We start from the raw sequence: 22652 nt of genomic DNA on the forward strand, positions 1-22652 counted from the left end.
TGGTATGGAGCCGGGTGGGGGCCGCTCACTCAGCTCCATACCACAGAGTACACAGGATCTGATCTCCTCCACCACTACCGACGGCTCCAGTAAGCGGCGGAGGGCAACGGAGCGTGGCGGGAGGGGGCCCCCCCTCGCCACCGATAAAAGTGAGCTTGCGGTGAATCCGCCGCAGAGACCAATTTATCTGAAAGCGGACCGCCCGCTGAAGAAGAGGATACTGGGGTTATAGCAGCTAGCTGCTGCCATAACAACGATATTCCTGTTCAAACAGCCAAAGTAAAACGACGGGGGGTAGTCTGTAAATGGTAATTAATTTGCTGCCCGTAGACCAATTTACATCTTCCTGGATCTCAAGTGGTTAAAATTATACTAAAGGGTTTTTTTTGGCTTAAAATAAAAAAAGAGGTTATACTTACCTGAGTTTTCGAGGACCTCCTCTTTTGCAGTTCCCTACCAGTGTTGTCCATTCCTTCTTTTTCCATGTGCCCTCTTAGCAAGTCAGCCTATATGTTCATGTCTGGCTTCTGTCAAACGGGCATGCTGGAAAACCAGCAGCCGATTGGCATCTGATCAGTTCTAGCAGCTAATGGCTGCAGGCGCTGCCAGTGTGTTCTAGCTGGGGGCGTTCCCCCTGTCGGAACACAATAGCTCAGTGGGAGAGATTGCTGTACTAACATCACATAGCATAGCAAGCTCCTAGTTTTTTTTTCGTTCAGCCCACTGGGTTGAATGAACAAAAAACTGCCTTTGTGTACCAGGCTTTACACAGAGCTATGGACTCCCTGTGTGACTTTGGCCCAACACTATCATTTGCTAAGCTATACCTGGAGGCACTAACTATTGCCCTCTGCCCTGGGGGTGCTGTAATGGGGGTATTGAAGGAAAGCTGTTTACTGGTTGGGGAGGGGTCGGGGGTTAAAGCAAACCTGTTGTATTGCCCTGAACAGGCAAAGCATAGGTTTGCTTTCAAGTGCATTTGTGCCAAAACTATGGACATTAAAGTATTTACATTTTCCAAACAAATGTTAAAAGCACTTTATAAAAGGCCATCACTGACTTTTCTAGATATACATTGCCTTGAAAAAGTATTTATACCCCTTGAAATTTTCCAAATTTTGTCATGTTACAACCAAAAACGTAAATGGGATTTTATGTGATAGACCAACACAAAGTGGCACATAATTGTGAAGTGGAAGGAAAATGATAAATGGTTTACAAATAAATATGTGAAAAGTGTAGCGTGCATTTATATCCAGCCCCCCTTAGTCAATACTTTGTAGAACCTCCTTTTGCTGCAATTACAGCTGCAAGTTTTTTTGGTGATGTCTCTACCAGCTTTGCACATCTAGAGAGTGGCATTAATTTCCATTCTTCTTTGCAAAAAAGCTCAGGCTCTGTCAGATTGGATGGAGAGCGTCTGTGAACAGCCATTTTCAAGTCTTGCCACAGATTCTCAATTGGATTTAGGTCTGGACTTTGACTGGGCCATTCTAACACATGAATATGCTTTGATCTAAACCATTCCATTGCAGCTCTGGCTGTATGTTTAGGTTGTTGTCCTGCTGGAAGGTGAACCTCCGCCCCAGTCTCAAGTCTTTTGCAGACTCTGAACAGGTTTTCTTCTAAGATTGCCCTGTATTTGGCTCCATCCATCTTCACATTATCTCTGACTAGCTTCCCTGTCCCTGCTAAAGGAAAGCATCCCCACAACATGATGCTGCCACCACCATGTTTCACGGGATGGTGTGTTCAGGGTGATGTGTTGTGTTAGTTTTCCGCCACACATAGCGTTTTGCTTTTAGGCTAAAAAGTTCAATTTTGGTCTCATCTGACCAGAAAATCTTCTTCCACATGTTTGCTGTGTCCCTCACATGGCATCTCGCAAACTGCAAACGGGATTTCTTTCCATCAAAATTCATATTTAATGAACAAGCATCCCAAGTGTTACAGACAGTTCAAATGGTAGACGCGTTTACAGGTGCGCTTATTCATTTTTTATTTTTTTTATTTTTTTTTTTTTTAGGTTTTAAAATGTTTATTTGAAAAATATAACAATTGTACAAAGACGAATAAAGCCCCTGAGAGGAGCTAGTGCAATATGAGGGGAAAATCCATCATAAACATAGAAGGCACAATACAAATAAAACAAGGGAATGAGAAAAGTTTGATAGGTAAAACTTTCCAAGCAAAAGGGACTTCTTATGGCTTTCTTCTTGCCACTCTTCCATAAAGGCCAGATTTGTGGAGTGCATGACTAATAGTTGTCCTGTGGACAGCAGTGCTGTGTTTTGGCCTAGGCCAACAAGGCCCAGGCCTAGGGCGGCACTTTGTGGGGGGCCGCCTCCCCCCCCCAAAACGGCACCCACTCTCCTCCCGCACAGCAGGGCACATCAAGAGAGTACAGCTTGGGAGTGCAGCGGCTGCAGATGGGGCCAGGAAGCAGTTAAATCAGGAGCTGTCAAGCCGCCCCTGTAAAGCTGTGATTCTCTCTCTCTGATGTGGCCAATCATGGGGAGGGAAACAGCAGGGAGGAAGCTGGGCGGCGGCACGGCAAAATCAATTAGAGCCGCTCTCTCTCTTTCTTCTCTCTTCTCTGTTCAGCTGACAGAAAGGGGAGGGGGGGGGAGCGGGGGAGTTCTCTGGTAAATTGAGCAGCGCTGTGACAGGGAGAGGAGAGACGCGGGTTGTCTGTGTATCTCCCCCGCTCGCCCCCCCTCCTCTTTCTGTCAGCCGAAGAGAGAGAGAGCGGCTCTAATTGGTTTCCCTGTGCCGCTGCCCAGCTTCCTGACTGCTGTTTCTCACCCCATAATTGGCCACAGCAGAGGGCCAATCAGAAGACTCTGGGGGGCATCATGGGAAGAGTAATCCCTGAAGAATGGCAGCCCTGTGTGTGTCCACAGACATCATGCTACAGCCCCCAGTATGAGTGCACTCTGCTGGGGGGGGGGGTTACAGGAGGAGAAAAAGAGAGTACTGTGCTGGGGGAAGCCAGATAGGGAGCCACTCTGTACCCGCACCACCAGAGCCACGCTGTACCCGCACCACCAGAGCCACGCTGTACCTGCACCACCAGAGCCACGCTGTACCCGCACCACCAGAAAGCCACGCTGTACCTGCACCACCAGAGCCACGCTGTACCCGCACCACCAGAGCCACGCTGTACCCGCACCACCAGAAAGCCATGCTGTACCCGCACCACCAGAGCCATGCTGTACCTGCACCACCAGAGCCAAGCTGTACCTGCACCACCAGAAAGCCACGCTGTACCCGCACCACCAGAGCCACACTGTACCCGCACCACCAGAAAGCCACACTGTACCTGCACCACCAGAGCCACTCTGTACCTGCACCACCAGAAAGCCACGCTGTACCCGCACCACCAGAGCCACGCTGTACCCGCACCACCAGAGCCACGCTGTACCCGCACCACCAGAAAGCCACGATGTACCTGCACCACCAGAAAGCCACGCTGTACCTGCACCACCAGAGCCACGCTGTACCTGCACCACCAGAGCCACACTGTACCGCCACCACCAGAGAGCCACGCTGTACCCGCACCACCAGAGAGGGAGCCACGCACCACCAGAGAGAGAGCCACGTTGTTCCCGCACCACCAGAGAGACGTTGTTCCCACAACCCCAGAGCCATGCTGTACCCGCACCACCAGAGAGCCACGCTGTACACGCACCACCAGAGAGCCACGCTGTACCCGCACCACCAGAGAGCCATGCTGTACCCGCACCAACAGAGGGGGAGAAAGATGAAGCCACTGCCAGGGTAGAGATGCTACACTACTGACTAGAGTTGGCCTGGGCAACCCAGAGTGAGTGAACGTCCAGCCGGAGGAATCACTGTTGCAGTTTCACCGGATCTGGTAAGAGAGCCTGTTGGCCATTTTATACATTACTGTTCCCAGGAACTGAGCCATTAGGAAGTACCTAATCTGATATCCTCTAGGCCAACCCTAGTGACACCACTGTCCCAGAGCCCAAAACAAGTTACGGCACTGAGTTTCGGTAACTGGCCAGACAGGGATGCGCCAGCGTGGGCACCCAGGACATCTGCCGCCCGGAGTCCCACAAGCGTCGATGGGCTTTCAGTAGCAGCCCACACCTCTCTCCCCACTGTCAGCCACACACACTCAGTACACAGCCAGGAGGAGGAGGAGCCACAGAGGAGGGACACGACTTCAGTGCAAGAACCTCCCAAAGCACCCAGCACATATCCCCTTACCCCCAAATGAAAAGATGCTGTATCGCTCACTGTCCTCCTCCCGCGGCGTCCCTTTGTCCTCTTCCCGTGGCTTCCCTCTGTCCTCCCATGAAGATGACAGGGCGGATCTTAAAAAGGAAGGGGTGTGGCCTTGACAGGAAGGGGTGGGTCATAGTTAAATTAGGGGGGTGCGCGAGCTTAGTCAGGCCTAGGGCAGCACAAAACCTAAATACACCACTGGTGGACAGATTCTCCCACCTGAGCTGTGGATCTCTGCCGCTCCTCCAGAGTTACCATGGGCCTCTTGGCTGCTTCTCTGATTAATGCTCTTCTTGCCTGGCCTGTCAGTTTAGGTGGACGGCCATGTCTTGGTAGGTTTGCAGTTGTGCCATACCCTTTCCATGTTCGGATAATGGATTGAACAGTGCTCAATGAGATATTCAAAGCTTGGGATATTTCTTTATAACCTAACCCTGCTTTAAACTTCTCCACAACTATATCCCTGATCTGTCTGGTGTGTTCCTTGGCCTTCATGATGCTGTTTGTTCACTAAGGTTCTTTAACAAACCTCTGAAGGCTTCACAGAACAGCTGTATTTATACTGAGATTAAATTACACACAGGTGGACTCTATTTACTAATTAGGTGACTTCTGAAGGCAATTAGTTCCACTAGATTTTAGTTAGGGGTTTCAGAGTAAAGAGGGCTGAATACAAATGCACCCCACACTTTTCAGATGTTTATTTGTAAAAACGTTTGAAAACCATTTATCATTTTCCTTCCATTTCACAACTATGTGCTACTTTGTGTTGGTCTATCACATAAAATCCCAATAAAATGCATTTACGTTTTTGGTTGTAACATGCTAAAATGTGGGAAAAGGGGTATGAATACTTTTTTAAGGCACCATGGGAATTGTGGGGATATTAAGGTATAACTAAAGGCAAAACAGTTTAGTTTTGGAATGAGAACCCCCTGTCAAGTTTTATTTGTTGTCTGCGTCCCTGGTAGGGATTAGTGATGAGCTCAGGTGTGTTTGGATTCTAGTCTGAACCCATCTGAGTGAACCTGCCAGAAAGCTGTCACCTGTATTGGGCCAATTGTCTACAGCTGAGGTACTGTATATATACAATGTGTTTGTATGCATGCAGCTGCAGGGCAGGGAATTCCTTGGCTGCCTATAATTGGCCCAGTACAGTGACCGCTACCTGGTGTGATAACTGGTGCATTCGGAATAGGATCTGAGCACACCCTGTTAGGCTAGCTTCACATGTTGTTGTTGTGGGACAGCGTGTAAATCACACCTGCAGCCAAACGCGCTGCTATTTTTTCTGACACGAGGGGGTGCCATTAATTCTTAATGGCATCCCCATACATTGGAAAATGCAGTGAATTTTTGGATGCATGAAATCACATGCTGTTTCAGCTGTGATTTTTGAAAAGGTGCAGGGAATGTTTACTTGTTATTTTCTGCAGGTACAGCAAACACAGCATGCAGAAAACAGAACAGTGTAAACCTAGCCTTAGGGCAATTCACCCTCTCTATTTCTACTGTTTACTGTTATAAAGTGGCTAAATAGTTAGTACTTCCACCTGGCAGCACTCGAGTCGTGGGTTCGAAATCCCAATCATGGCATCACCTGCATGGAGTTTACATGTTCTCCATGTGCCTACGTGGGTTTCCTCTGGGTACTCCGGTTTCCTCCCACACTCCAAAGACATGCTGGTAGGTTTATTGGCTCCTGTCTAAATTGACCCTAGTATGTGTATGCATGAATGTAATTTAGGGACCTTAGATTGTAAATTCCTTGAGGGCAGGGGCTGATGTGAATGTGTAAGATATATCTAAAGTGCTGCGTAAATTTGACAGTGCTATACAAGTACCTATAATAAATAATACATAAATAAATAATAACTGAGAATGAAAATGGAAGAAAATCCCACATTTTGGATTGTCTCAAGATAAGGAATAGAGGGAACTCTTCCAATGAGGGCACTAGTTTTGGTGACCACTTTGGAGAGATTTCTTCTAACTCCCTGTTTTGGCTATGGGACAGGAAGTGAAAGATAATCTCTTCAGTGGAACTCACAGAAAAAAAAACTAACAATGGTTATAACCCTCTGTTACTCTATTGAAACTGAAAAAAAAAGGTTTTGCCTTTGGTTCCACTTTAATCTTCAGGCCCCATTCACATTTAGAAACTGCAGAATGTTGTGTTTTTAGCGCATTTTTAAATGCCACATTTTTTTAGTAGCATTATTCATTCTAATACTCCTTTTGCCACGTTTATGGAAAGCATGGTTTTGAGCATATTGTGCTCATTTTGTTGCGCAGCCAAATGCCTGTTTCTTTTGCACGTTTCGGGTGCTGTTAATAATAATGCCACCCAAACACGCATTGAGGGATTTGGTGCGATTTTACTGCGTTCCAGAATTGCGCAATTCTGCTGGGGATTATAGAATTCCCAGATGTAAACGGGACCTCAAACTTCAGAAGAGAGGCACTGAAATCATAACTTCTCTCCCCTTATTGTCTCTGGAAGCAGAAACTTGGCAGCTTGCCAGCCTTCTAATATATACAAGCAGCAGGTGCTGTAAACTGGTGGAAACTGACCGAATTCCATTGGAGTGCCAGTTCACACTTATGCAAATTCTATGCAGATCAGATATGATCTGAAAAGCAGAGATTTAAATGTCATCTAAAAAAGCATTATTTCCAATGAAGGCTGTTCACATATATGCGGTGCAAATTTTATCCGGTCAAAAAAAGTGTCCTGCGCGAGTTTAGTGAGGGTTCGCTGCAAATTTTATCTCCAGCTAGTCCAAATCCTCCCAGAAATCACATTAGAATCGCACCTGTCTCAACAGAAAGCGCACTGTGCATCAGATTCGCATTGCATCAGTGTGATGTTTGAGGATGAATTAAAAAGTATGCTGTTGCTAAACATTATATTTAATGTGTCAAACATGTATTTATGCAAACTTGTGGTGAACTTAACCATGCCAAGTAACAAAAGATATAGACAAAAAGTAACTGTGTATGCTCCTATGACTTACCTAAGGCACACCACAAAATTCTAAGTATGACCCATGCTTCCGAGCACATAAAACATTTCTGAGTCATTTCAGTAATCAAAGGAAATAATACACTTCCAAAGTAATGGATTTTTTTGGTTAATGGTAAAAAATAACAGCCAACAAAATAAATGCTACTCTATTCACCAACATCCAGCATGTATTGCTTTAAATCAGGCTGTTGTGGTCCATGAAAATGATGTTCGTAGATTGTGCGTTTAATTTCCATCTTTTAAAAAGAGCCTTAATTTACCTAGCTGTGCACAGAAGATTAAGCACAATCAAAGCTGAATTTTTTTCCCCACTGCAGCACAGCCTTTACTATAGTGCCAAATGAGAAATCGTAATTTGCCATTATAAAAACAGGTGTTCGGTTCTCTGAAATCTTGAATATTCATTAACACTTTTAAATTAAATGGCTTTTTATGAAATAGATATTCTGAGATTCTGCTACTTTTGTTAATAACTTTTTACGTAAGTAAATTTAATATGTGTAGCTTCAATACTGTTATGGTTTTTGTGTGTGTGTAAATAATCCTTCATGAAATCTCTTTTTCTCCTTCTTTAATAGCTTGAGACTATCCAAGCACAGCTGGATTCCCTTACGTGATGTCTTAAAGACGGGTTCTTCCACTGCACTCCTGCCACCTCATTATTTTGTATAGAAGATAGATTACCAAGCTGTGTTTGTTAAAGGAATCAATGGGCTGCTTCCTGTAAAATTATATGGCTTATCTCCTCTTAGACTAGCAACATTAGCTGAGGGAGATCATTGTGAAGGATGCCGAGAGTCTAATTTACTTTCTTGTTGGATCCTGTGAATACAAGCTATATTATGAATTCTCTTAATAAAACATAAGACAGTAATGATCTTTCCATTCTCCCAGTAAAATATAGCATGACTAATGAATAAATGTATCTATATCCAATCTAAAGCTTACAAATAGAATAATTTGGCACCGCATGTATTTTATAACATTTCACTTCACCTTTTTGGAAAATGTGATATGGTAAGAAAGGACAAGAAGATAATACAATGTGCAAATAGTGTTCATTACCGAAATTGATCTCTTAAGCCTCGTACACACGATCGGATTTTCCGACGGGAAATGTGTGATGAAAGGCTGTTGGTGGAAAATACGCCCATGTGTATGTTCCATCGGACAATTGTTGTCGGATTTTCCACAGACAAATGTTGGATAGCAGGTTTTAAAATTTTTCGCGGACAAATATCTGTTGTCGGATTTTCCAAGCGTGTGTACACAAGTCCGTCGGAGAAAAGTCCAAAGTACAAACACGCATGCTCGGAAGCAAGGATGAGCCAGAAGTGGTCGGTCTTGTAAACTAGCTTTTGTAATGGAGAATTAACATTCGTGACGTGGAAAATGATGAAATCTCGAAATGCAGCGCCCATTCTCTTCTTCTTTAATGGGATAATAATGAAGCTGCTTTGCTGGTGATACTGATGGAGTTATTGCAAACTAATTTTCAAAGGCTTTTTTTTCTAGTGATATCAAGAATACTATTAGTATGCTTCTTTTTTTTTTTTTCGGCCAAGTTACCACAACACCATTATTCCGTAGTTTTTAAGTTCAAAGATACAACTATGTTGGTGTTAATTTTACATTGTATTTTTTTAAATGTAACCACCTACTCCCAAACTGTCATTTAAACACATAGCCAAGTATTATTCTCCACAATTTTTTTATTGTGCATTAAAAAAAGAAAACAAATAAAATTAGACATGTTATCTGCCAATAGAACTTAACTTATCCAAAAATATAGAAAATAGAACAAATCAAATCGTTATTATTCAACCAAAAAATAAAAGCCTTCTTAATATAGGGAATCAACAATGCCAAGTGTTGGTGAAAGCAGGGGTCCGTCAACCGGAGATAATTCTGAAAAAACATCTGGATTATTCTCCTGGAGCTCCCGCAGCAAAGGCATATGACATAATTGGTCACGATTAATAAAGCAACCAATTTTTGGTCCAAGAACTCCTCCTCCTCCTGTTCCTGGATGGGACTTGAGTCAAAGCAATAACTCCAAGGCCAATATTAAATAACACGTAATCTCCTCCAATTCCGCATCATGTCTGGTTGACGAACGGCCGTTCAGAAACGAACTGAAAAGCACAAAATGAAAGGCGTGAACTGAAAAGTGCTAAATGAAAAGCGCAAATCAGCACTCACCAAACTTCTAATAACACAAAATTAGCAGAAGGAGCCCAAAGGGTGGCATTAAAGAGCTGAAAACTCACGTAGTACATCGGTACGTTCATGTTTGTTGGCCGACAATTCCTTGCCGTTTGTATGCAAGACAAAATCCAGGCACACACCTTAGGACAAAAGTCTGAGGTTTTGTCTGCGGAAAATCCGATCGTTTGTACGTGGCTTAAGGTTTGGTTAAGGTGTGGTATATCCTTTGTTCCATTGGGATCTCGTAGTCTTGTTTTCGGACTTCAGTACTCTACAGTTGACAATTATTTTTTGGCAACCAACTGTCTGAGTAAACTTTGTCTCAACTGACTTTTTTTTATTCACTGCAAAGGGGTTGATTTACTAAAACTGGAAGGTGCACAATCTGGTGCAGTTCTGCATAGAAACAGGTTTTATTGTTAAAGCTTAATTGAACAACCTGAAGTTAAAAGCTGATTGGCTACCATGCACAACTGCACCAGCTTTTGAACTCTCCAGTTTAATAAATCAACCCCTGTGTCTATGTAATGATTTCATTTTAAAAATGGAGCTGAACTTGGAAAGCAGGGAACTGATATCTTATAGGGAACCTTTGGAAATATTAATTGTGCCTAAACAGTGCCCTGCAAATCGTACCTTTTTTGTCTTAAATTCCTCCTGGAAAAATAGCCGTGAACTTCCCGGTATATGAGTCTGTCTAGGCATTTTGGTTCTGTAGACTTATCTGCATATCTGAATATCTGCAGTGTAAAATTATTTAAGTCACTGTGACTGTTATTCTCACCAGACTTGAGTTGCCGTTTAGTGATGTCACTACTCTGCTGCTCATTCTTCTCATTGCTGGAGAGGATGTAGTACCTGAAGACCTCTAATGTAAATAGACCTTTGCTTCAGCTTCATTTATTCTGTGAATATTTTCTTTCCCAACTTCTCCTGTTGCTTCTTGGTAAATACCTCAGCTTTTTTACACAGATGACCACCTCCACACAGAGACACAGTGGGGAGCAAGGAATGGTAAATGACTAATGACCAACTGTAGTGGAACAATATTGGGACTAGTCCTTTGTCCTCAGCTTGTCTTTTTTTGGGCACAACTTCCACAGCACAGGCCCTCTTTATTAGTAGATAATTATAGACTTGAGTAAACAACAAGGCTGTCATTGCAGATTGTCTTTTGAAATTGCCTTTTTTTTTAGATGTTATGCAGGTCCTCAGGGTACTTTCAGAGTCACTGATCTGGTAACAAGTGTGCAGATTATACCTATAAAAAAAAGGCTTTTATTGCTCTGTCTGCTCTGGGAGCATTTTCAATAATGTCCTGTTCTGTCTGACACCTGTCAACTAGACAGAAGATATTGGGAAATGGGGAAACAGCAATACACAACTGAAGTTATACCCCTACAACATTTGGATATTTTTTAGTGGAGTTTATTAAAACTTTAAGGTCAACATAATTGCCAGGTAACTAGCATCTTCTAAAGCATAGGTCCTCAATCTCAAATTCCATGCTTTCTTCTTTCTTTTTTTTTGTTAAGGCTACTGATACTACGTTAAACCTAAGTTTGAAAATCATCAATGTGTTAAAATCCAATCTGTATGTCTATGGGGTGCAAAACCCACTTGTAGCAGGTCAATGTAGCTTAAAAAAAGGTTAGCTGCAAGTCATATTCACCTGTCATTGACTTCTGAATAATCTTAGCAGCATCCCATACTGATACAATCAACATAAAAATGTAAAGCCCCTTGACACAAGCCCTTATACTAAGAGCTGTATAATAAGTCTTTTTTCATATTGTCACCAATATAGAACGTGCTGACAATGCAGGCAACAAAAAAAAATCTGTCAGAGTTTTGAACCCTTGTATACAAAACATAGGAAAACATTCTTACTGTATCTCTTCTTTCATAATCATTCTCTAGTCATGGACTGCTTGGGTATTTGTAATGGACTTGCATAAATACCCTGTTTTTTTTGACAAAAATGGTAAATATCAATGGATTTACAGTACTTTACATGTTGCTCAGTTCGCAGGAACATTAATATCACATTTCCAATGATTTCCCCTCAAGACTTATGTTGTGAAATAAAATGACAGTGGAATACCAAGCTTTGTGTGAATGTTTTCCTTTGCAGAAATCTGAACTACAGGAAAAGTGCAAGAACAAATGTATTAGAAGCCATTGGGGCGTGAGAGTTTACGGAGGAAGGCTGTGGGCTTCTGGCTCAAGCAATGCAAATGGACAACAGCCTGTTCAGCTGTATAAATGAATGAAAACCGCACTGCTACTTCATAATAAACTTTAAAAAAGAATTAATCTTTATTACGTGCACTATAAATATTTGTGATATGAAAATAAGACAAGAGAGCTATCCCAGAAGCACAATGTGACCTATCTAGAAATAGTAGGTCCACATCTTCTGGTGAGTGTCAGCCCATGTGGGGACACCTGAAGCACTTTGAAGTGATGCACCTTATATGTTTGCACAAGCACTTTATATTGTGTACACTGTTATATTGGGACTTTTTGTATAGAATTTGTGTTTTTCATAACACAAATATTTGTGGTACTCGTTATAAAGATCCATTCATTTTTAAGATTATTTTATATGAAGTAGCAGTGTAGTTTGCATTTCATTTATATAGTTGTTATTTGTGTTGGTTTAGCACATAGGGTTAACTGTGGCGGTTAAAATATTTATGTATCACTTATTTATTTTATTCTCCTTTTTTGGAATCTCATTATCCTCCGGCACAGATTAATATTTCACACATTGGTTCAGCTCATTGGAAGGATACAATGACTAACTGCTATGTAGACAATAAAAATATTACACTGCAGAGCTGACATCACAGAAAGGCAATAGGAGACAATGCCTTGCCAAAATGAATTATATTCCCCTACATGTTATACTTACAGAATTAGCTTTTTTTATTGTAAGGGTACCCCAAATAAAGTAGATGTAAACATTAACTAGATAACATTGTTTGCTAAAGCACTTTGTATAATAAACAACTCAAATGTATTAGCATAGTTAACCCCTTGTTTTAAATGTGGCTGTGACACCAGGGGCTGGTAGGAGGGGCTCCTGATAATCTAGCACTATAATTGGCTGCACAGTGCTGATGTCATTGAGAGCCTCTTATACCAGCTACCTGATTGTCAGTAGTTGCCTGTTGTCCATCACAGCTTGGTCATAGTTTTTGGGGCATTGATAGAGCGCTTCCCAGAACAAGGGTGTTAAGACCCTTCTAGCGCGTATACAATACGGTGAAAAAGTCTTAAGCAAGTGTGAAAAAATGCTGAAAATTAGGAATGTTTTCAGAAATAGAAGTGTTAATAGTTTATTTTTTATCAATCAACAAAATGGAAAGTAAAGGAACAGAAGAGAAATTCAAATCAAATCAATATTTGGTGGGACCACCCTTTACTCTGAAAACAGCATCAATTATTCAATTTCTCTAGGTACATTAATGCCGCATACACATAACCGGACTTTACGGCATACTTGGGCTCCAGCTGACTTTTTTTCCCCAAAAGTTTGACGGATCTAGAAATGAAACAACATGTTTCAAATCTTTTCGACGGACTCGAGTCCGGTCGAAAAGTCCGCTCGTCTGTATGCTAGTCAGACAGACAAAAACCGACACTAGGGCAGCTATTGGCTACTGGCTATGAACTTCCTTGTTTTAGTCCGGTCGTATGTCATCACGTACGAATCCGTCGGACTTTGGTTGATCGTGTGTAGGCAAGTCCGTTCATTCGGAAAGTCCGTCGTAAAGTCCATTGAAAAGTCCGCAGGACAAAGTCTGCCGCAAAGTCCGCTCGTGTGTACGCGGCATTACACACAGTTTTAGAAGGAACTCAGCAGGTAGGTTGTTCCAAACATCTTGGAGAACTAACCACAGATCTTCTGTGGATGCAGGCTGCCTCAAATCCATCTGTCTCTTCATTTAATACCACACAGACTCAATGTTAAGATCAGGATTCTGTGGGAGCCAAACCATCACTTCCAGGACTCCTTGTTCTTCTTTACACTGAAGATAGTTCTTAATGACATTGACTGCATGTTTGGGGTTGTCTTGCTGCAGAATAAAGTTGGGGCCAATCACACACCTTCCTTGATGATATTGTACGATGGATAAATATCTGCCTGTATTGCTCACCATTGAGGACACCTTTAACCTGACTAAATGTCCAACTCCATTTGCAGAAATGCAGCCCCAAATGTGCCCGCAGGCACTGATTATTGTACCGCTCTCCAGCCTTTTTGTGAACAAACTGATTTTTGCTACAGCCAAATATTTCAAATTTTGACTCCTCAGTCCAGAGCACCTGCTGTTAATTGTTCTGTGCCTATGTTTTCGTGCATAGTTGTGTCTCTTAGCCTTGTCCTCAGACAATTAGAACTGAGAATAAAAAAACTGTCTCGGCTCAACCAGCTTAAAAGCATAAAATTAGAAATAGCGCACTGCGTGTATCAAAGATCACAAACAATTTTATTAGATAAACCACAAATGTATGTTTAAAACAATGACGAACAGACACAAACAAACACTAATAAAAACAAGCCAAGTCCACCTCTTGCAGACCCATGAATAAGACCAAGATAACAGCAGCATTTGGCAATTGTGCAATAATAAATCTAGTTTTGATGGTTATACCCTTCAGTCCACAAAACCTCTTAAGAATGAATAGCTTGTGCACCTATGGAGGCCAGGATATATAAACTGTCAACGCTCATGGAGTAATGGAGTAAAATGTGTATATCCCCAATGTCAGTCTGCTGCATAGTTGGATCCAATAGTGATAAGGGTTGCTGGCCACATATACACAAATTGTGCTGACAATGTCCTGATGTGTCAGGGCTGGGCTCAGCCCTTCCTTCTCTGAGCTGGCCACTCAGCTGTCAGCTAATTGCCAGCTCCTATCTCTCCACAGTGACTCTGTTGATGATATCCTGCTTGTCAGTCCTGCTTACTTAAGCCGTCCAGCCCAGTTGATCTCTTCCTTCGCCTTGGTCAACATCACAGAGACTTTCTCCTGCACTCCCGTTAAAGACTTGCTTGACTAACATTCCTTCTGGCTCCAGATCCTGCTTGCTGTTCCACTACGCTGATTCCTGGCTTCCTGACTTTCTGGCTTGTCTGACTATCCATTCCGGTTACCAAACTTTGGCTATGTTTTGACTATGTTTGTTCTATTTACTTTTATTATTAAACAAGTGTGATTTAACTGTACTTCTGTCTCGGTCTGATTCATGGTTTCTGACATGATGGTGTTTGGGCAACCCAAGAAGGGGAAAACTTTTCCAGTGATCTAGAGGAGGTATGTCAAACAGGATGGTTGTGTACACACAATGTAGAGCCACTAAAGACACTCAGTGGCATATCCACTCCTGTATGGTCTCCCTCGCATTGTAGCATATTGCCCCGTACACACGGTCGGACATTGATCGGACATTCCGACAACAAAATCCTAGGATTTTTTCCTACGGATGTTGGCTCAAACTTGTCTTGCATACACACGGTCACACAAAGTTGTCGGAAAATCCGATCATTCTGAACGCGGTGATGTAAAACACGTACGTCTGGACTATAAACGGGGCAGTAGCCAATAGCTTTCATCTCTTTATTTATTCTGAGCATGCGTGGCACTTTGTGCGTCGGATTTGTGTACACACGATCGGAAATTCCGACAACAGATTTTGTTGACGGAAAATTTTATAGCCTGCTCTCAAACTTTGTGTGTCGGAAAATCCGATGGAAAATGTGTGATGGAGCCTACACACGGTCGGAATTTCCGACAACAAGGTCCTATCACACATTTTCCGTCGGAAAATCCGACCGTGTGTACGGGGCATATGGCTGTAAAAAGCAAACTGATAGTTCTGTTCCTCTAGGGAACATTTGTAATCCCAAGGTTGCGTAGTTCCCAAGTTCTTGGGGTGTAAGGTTATCAGATCCAGAAATGTGGCCAACTCCTTAATGGTGCAGCAATCAGTATTCCGTTGCAGGGTGCATTCAAAAGCACTGACAAGTGGGTGCTGTCACATGGTCAATAGGGTCAAGAGGATAGGACTGTGGCAAGCCCTGACTGGTTTTGCCAGTCACCGCCGGCTGCGTCAGAGGCTCAATCAAGTGCTGTCCTGCCACATGTGCAAAGGCCGGGCTTTAAATGGTGGATATCCGCATGGTCATACATATGCCATGCTTATGTCATCAATTAGTGCCTGAAAAACTTGAGTATAATGGACAATGTGAGTCAATACATGTAATGATACTGCCATGCCATCAGACAATGCCGGAGAAGACTTTCTTCCTCTATAGCTGTCATAAAGGGGTTAAAATACCGTTTTGACTTTTTCATGTTTATTGCTTTGCATCTCAGTGCAACTGATCCCCTCCCGACAGTTTCAGCCACTTCATGTGTAAATCCACTTGTTCCAGCATTGGCTGAAAATCATTGCTCCGAACCAGCTTCCTGATAGTTACAACTGTGCACCATGCATGTGCCATGTTTGTCAGCTTGGCGTGCAAAAAATACAAATACATAGCTTATAAGATTGGAAAAAAGACATAAGTCCATCCAGCTCAACCTGTGTGTTTGTGATTTTTATTTTCTTTTACTCCCATAGCCCTGTATATTCTGCTTTCTGAAAAAGTTTTTAAGTTGCCTACACACTCAGCTAGTACCACTTCCCGGGGAGGGAGTTCCACATTTTTACTGCTCTAAAGAAAACGTTCCTCAATCTATGGTTTAATCTCCTTTTTTCTAATCTCAAATCGTGTCCATGTGTCGTCTTCAGGGACTTTAGGTTAAACCATTTATTACAGTTGATCTTTAACCTATTTGCTGCCAGGACCTACACTCCACTTAAACTCAAATGGCCAGTCCATTTTTGTATTTTTCCTTTTATTTTTTTTTCACTTATGCCCCGTACACATGAGCGGAATTTCCGTTGGAAAAAACTTGGATGGTTTTTCCGACGGAATTCCGCTCAAGCTTGGCTTTCATACACACGGTCACACAAAAGTTCTCTGAACTTTCGACCATCAAGAATGCGGTGACGTACAACACTACGACGAACTGAGAAAATGAAGTTCAATGCTTCCGAGGCATGCGTCGAATTGTTTCTGAGCATGCGTAGGAATTTTGCGCGTCGGAACTGGTACAGATGATCGGAATTTCCGATCGGAACTTTTTCTGGCCGGAAAAAAGAGAAACTGCTCTCAATCTTTGGCTGGCAGGAATTCCACCAGCAAAAGTCTGATGGCGCATACAAATGGTCGGAATTTCTGACCAAAAGCTCACATCGGACTTTTGCTGGTGGAATTTCCAATCGTGTAGAGTTTGATCTCCACTTTAGCTTCCCCACCACAGGGGGATCAGTGCAGAGGGGAGAGGGCCCAGGATGGGGGGTAACCATTTGTAGAGTTTGATCCCCTTGTGGCCCCCCTGCAGCAGCTGAAGTTGGGGGGGGGGCAGTGGAGGAGAAGCTAGAAGCGCTGCAGGGAGAACCACAGGAGCATCAGTGCAGTTTGGGGGAAAGGGGTCACAGTGTTAATACAATACCTGTGATCTTGTGATCTGTGGCAGAGTGACAGTGTAGGCAGAAGAATTCAGTGCCTGAGCCAAGTCTCTGCACACAGAGCAACTGCCTGCCAACTGACAATACTGTGCCTGCTATTCTGTTTCTGTTCAGTTTCATTTTTCGTGTACTACACTTTTGGCATTGAATGCAGATTTACACAGAAGAGTAAAATAAAAGACTGAAGTGGACACTTTGTATTTCTTTTTGTTGAAGAAGATTTACAGTATATTGGCTGATGTTATGCTTGTTTATGATTACATAAGAATTTGTTATTTATTGTCTGAAGACCGTTTGCACATAATGGATGGGTTATCATTTTAGTGCTGGACTATAAGATGATTTTTTTTGCCTTTACTTTTTATTTTGTGTGGGTTATTAAAGAGGAACTCCGGCTGACCTTCCCATTTTTTTTTGTCTCACTTACCTGATGGTGGTATCTGGACATTTCAGATACTCCCCATCCAGTGAATCCAGCTTTGACCCACTGAGATCATCTCATACCCGGCCACAGATCCATCCCGTGCCGCCATGTTTTCTCTGACGTCATTGAGAGGCCCGCCGGCTTTTCCAGGTTCAGCGGGCATGCCTCTCAAAGACGAGCTGATAGGCCTGCCCCCTCCACCTGTTCTTGAATGAAAGGCTATGCCTCCTGAAATATGTGACGTACATATCTCTGGAGGCACAGCTGGTAGCGTGCGAGTCATTCGACTAAGGCAAGTGTTGTGTATGGGGAGGTGGGGTGGCCTTAACACTTAGCATTGAAAGAAAAGACCTAAACAAAAAAAATTAAAAATATGTTCTATTCCAGCAGAGGAAAGGAGGAGGGGTGGAGAGGCGGGATCGTCCTCCGAAGGGTGAAGGTCCGCTTTAAGTATAGCAGCTATTTTGTTTAATTATTGCATGACTTTGAATATTAGGTAGTTCATTGATTTTTTTCAAAGGGGTTGATTTTCTTAATATTAACATCTTTAGCACGGAGAGGGTATATTAATATTACATATCCCCTCTTCAGCACCTCTTCTCCAGTCTATGCAATCAATCCCCATAGCTAAGGTTCTCCATCCCCTATTAATTGTGTTGCCCTTCACTGAATTCTTCTAATCCATCAGTGTCTTTACTCAGGATTGTTGACCAAAATGAATGAGGCTGAACCAGTGTTTTGTAAACGGGTAGAATTATTAATTTACCTCATGAATGTATGTACTTTTTAATGCTTCAAAGTATTTTGCTAACTTTGTTAGCTGTGGCTTGACATTGCAGCTATTGCTAAGTCTGTCATACAAAAGCACCCCCAATCCTTTTCCATCACTGATTCTCTCAGGGAAGCCCTTCCTAATGTGTAATTTGCATGTGTATTTTAGGCACCCACTTGCATAAAGTTACATTTCTCAATATTGAACATCTGCCATATACCTGCCAAACACCCCCTTTTCAAGGTCAGATTACAAAATATATATAATGCAGTATATAAAACATCCACCTCCACTCTATTACTTGTGTTTTTAGAGATCTAGCATCTGCATTTTGTAGATCAATGAAATAGTTTACGAAATTTGTTATTTTATTAGCTCTTATGTAATAAACAAACTTGGTGACAACACACTTACAAGAGTTGTGCTTTTCTGGACATAAATTTTACACCCTCTCTTAACACCCCTCTGTAATTAGGATCACTGAATAAAAAGGGTATGTATTAGTTTACAATAACTTTCATTTGTTTAAATTCAGTAATATACCTCACTGAAAAAAATTACGGTACTTGTTAAATACATTTTTTTCTCTATGTCTTGCATATTTATATGCTTCCGTAATCACTTTGATGCTATAGCCTCCTTCTCTAATTTAGTTTGTCAAATCTCTAGATTCAATCTCAAAGTGTGTTATACCTAAACTAATATATTGTACCCTAGGAATGTTGCGGATGACAGCTATCTGCATGTATCAATAAATAATTTTTAGATGTAGGCTTTCTAAGTTTTCTTGTGATAATATTTCTGTTATTATCACCATGGATAGTAAGTTCTAAGTAGTTTTTAGCATTTTATTCATAGTTAAACCTCAAATATGATCATTACTAATCAACTGACTAATTCTTGCACATCCATGTTTGCAGCAGCTACAAAACCTAGATCATCTATATATCAATAATACATGTATGTAGTTGACGCAGACATGAATATCTAGTTATGATTCAGGTTGTTTTTTTGTGCCTAGGTCTAACGCACTTTTCAGAAATATCCTGCCAATATTGCACTTATAAATAAGGCACTATCTGCCAATTTGCGTGTGAGAAACCTGAGAGTAAAATCATTAAAGATATGTCAGATGTGATATGCTGCTTTATACATAAAGAAAATAAAACCCAGAAATACTAATTCTAGACCCCACTACCATTTCCTATTTTTCTGTTTCTATTTTAAATTCTGATAATAGAACAAACCATTTATACAACCCAAGCATCAGGTTCATTCATAGAAACAACTCCTTATGCATTATTTAATCTCAAAACTTTACTTTTGGATAGAGTAAGTGAGGGGGTTAGATGCTCTGTTGAGCTGTTGCCAACAAGAAAGAAAGTCAGGAGCAATAAAAAATTTTAGAGTTGTCAGGGCATGAGGGGCAATCATCCAATGGAGGCCAATATTTCAGTGAGATGTTACCCTCACTATGGAATGTTATCCTCTCAAAAATGATGGCTTAACATACACTTTAAAGCAGAGGTAGGAGACCTTTGAGAGGTGGGGATCTACATGAACAACATGAAATAGATCAAAGATTACTGGGATGAGGTGTTTTTTTTTTTTTTAAAGAAATTAAAGATGGGATACCTGTGATTGAACACAGCTATCAGATGGTACATTGCACTGTGGTTGGCCCTGTCTGTACCATGTGATCACTGTGACCATTCACAGAGATCACAATACTACAGAATGAATGGCTATGAATGAAAGCCATTCATTGTGTACAACTGTCTTGTGATCACAGTGATTGGGCACAGCAATCACATGAAACCGCGCCGGCTTGATACTCCAGTCTGTCATCTGTGTCCAGTGGACGCAGCAGGTCACAGGTCGAGCTGCAGCTCGACTGCCAGGGCACACAGGGGGCGCACAACTGAGAGAACATCATATGAGGTCCTCCCAAAACTGGAGAGCTCCTGCCAAGCCATCATATTACTATAGGCTGGGCGGGAAGCGATTAAGTAGGCCATAATATGAAAACACTAATAATCTACTTTTTATATGAGCAATATTTTTTCCCCACAAAAAGATCTGACATTCACCAGATATTCACTGCATGTGTTGCACTCTGCACTTTGGGTAGATCTTTTCTTGTCATTGCCATTTCATCTATGCGAGGACATCCAGCATTTGAGCTTTTGAGCTGCCAGCAAAGGATTTCATCCAGGGATTTCCCCACCTGCGCATTTGACCCACTAGAGACAGTTGGTCAACACCAGGGGTGAGTGCACATCCATGTGAAGCACCTGGTCTGCGCACAAGTCTTACGGAGCACTGATTATTTACTTTGAGCACAAGCACTTATGAACACCAAACTGTTGGGACTGTAAAGGACCTATATGTTTCTTAAAAGAACACTATTGACATCACCTAGTGCGGTGATATTTATATATATATATATATATATATATATATATATATATATATATATATTCATCACTGTCATTTGCTATTTAGCATGTTTTTCACTGCAGCTGGTGTATTAATATTTGGAATTGCACATTTATATTTTTATTAGTATTTAATTATTCTTTGGCGCTAAGTGTTTATTTTTCAGTGACATCAACAGCGAGCGTTAGAGGGATTGTTGGCCTTTTCTTAGTTAAACAGTTAAACAATAAATGTAATGATTTTATCAGTAACATCCGCAGTGGGTGTTTGGTAGTCCTCTGAGTTCCAGGCCTGATTCAGTTTATTAAAGGTCAATTTCCCAGCCACAAATCCTTCTGCTTCACTGAAGGTCCTCTCTGACACTTGCAGCAAGGCCTGCTTTAAGTAGTCCATTTTTTTAAATTACAGCCTTGCCAATAACAGCAATTTTGTGTAAAAGTAAATTGGTAAATAATGTTTTACAAAAATGAAACACATAAAAATAGTCATAGCAGGTGGAAATGAAGTAATGTGGCACTATCTAGACCACATGTGTGAAACACAAGGCCCGTGGGCCGAATCTGGCCCGCCAGGTAATTTTGATGTTCTGCCACCTCTGTCTCTCGCCCTCCACGTCCCACTCACCAATGTCACTTGTAAACACAGAAGCCTTCTGTGTTTACAAGGACAGTTTTCCTTTTTGGTGGCTCTTATAGACCCCTGCTTGCCCTGCACTCACGGCAAGGACAAGGGAGATGCAGGTGCAGTATGGTCATTGGTGGGATGGGCATCACTTGGTAGACTGCACTGTGATCACTGGGTGCACAAAGGTTGACCGATGATCTCACTGCCAGTTAGAGAGGCAGAGCTGCATACACTGCAGGGAGGTATTAGAGGGTATTTTTTGAAAAGGTGAGATGCAAGGAAGCTTTGGGGGGTGAGGGTTGTGGAGGAAGGTGTGTACGGGGATGGGGAGAATGGTGCAGAAGTTAGAGCTGAGGAGGGGTGGAAGTGAGATGTGGACAGCCTGTGAAAGAGAGCTGAAACCTGTACACTGTGCATAGAGCACCCCTAAACGCTGCACTCTCTACATAGTTCACTCCTGAACCCTGCACTCTGTGTACAGCGCACCCCTGAAATCTGCACTCTGTATGTATGGCAGCCCTGAATTCTGTACATAGCACATTCCTGAACTCAGCATGTAACACACTCCTGGTATTCATTGCCCCTTTAAGATCCTCATACTGCTAGTGCAATTTGACCACATCCACTGTTCGATGTGGTTCAGTAGGGATATATGATTGAGTTCCTGCACCTATTCTCTGAGGAAAAAAAAGCCCTGGATACATGTATATCGTCTTACAGATCCAACCGGCCCTTTGAAGGCAACCATAATGCTGATGCGGCCCGCAATGAAATTGAGTTTGACACCCCTGTTCTATGGCCAACCTAAGGAAGTTCACTTACATTATTTGAATGTACTTGAGTATATTTGAATGCTATGTCTAGGTTTCGTAGGTCAGATTCCATATTCATGCTCGCAGAGGGCCTATGTAAAGGCCTTGCAGTGTCAACTGCTACTATATGATGCTGAATCCAGCAACCTGTTGTCCAAATGTATAATATCAATTTTTTTTATTTAAAGAATCATACTTACCTAGGTGGATGCAGCATGGGTCCCCTGCCGGTTCTCTGTTGATCGCTCTGTTCTCAGAGCACCGTGAGCAGAGAGCTGGTGACTATCAGTTACTGCTGTCTGCTCTTCATCCCCCCCCCATGCGCTCACTGGAGCACTGGACTGTGGAGGGAGTGGGAGCAGCTGGTTGAAAGGCTGAGCCAAGTGCCAGTCCAGGGTTCTGGGTGGACCCCGACCACATTGTCGCAATCTTTCCCCAGTCTAGACCGGCTCTGTGTTGTCAGCCAACCGATGTCTATTGAAAATGGGTCACAGGACCGA

General features: G+C 42.3%; 1 protein-coding gene across 1 annotated transcript in view; it reads left to right on the forward strand.

Annotated features, from left to right (window-relative positions):
- The window catches only part of COMMD10 (COMM domain containing 10), a 583600-nt gene extending 572003 nt beyond the window's left edge, over positions 1–11597 (forward strand). Inside the window, exon 7 of the mRNA XM_073624653.1 lies at positions 7861–11597. Within this exon, the coding sequence (XP_073480754.1) occupies positions 7861–7899 (39 nt within the window). The 3' untranslated portion in view covers positions 7900–11597. The remainder of the gene's footprint in view (positions 1–7860) is intronic.
- The last annotated feature ends 11055 nt before the right edge of the window (positions 11598–22652 follow it).

The sequence above is a fragment of the Aquarana catesbeiana genome, linkage group LG01, assembly GCF_042186555.1.
Source record: "Aquarana catesbeiana isolate 2022-GZ linkage group LG01, ASM4218655v1, whole genome shotgun sequence".
NCBI lineage: Eukaryota > Metazoa > Chordata > Amphibia > Anura > Ranidae > Aquarana > Aquarana catesbeiana.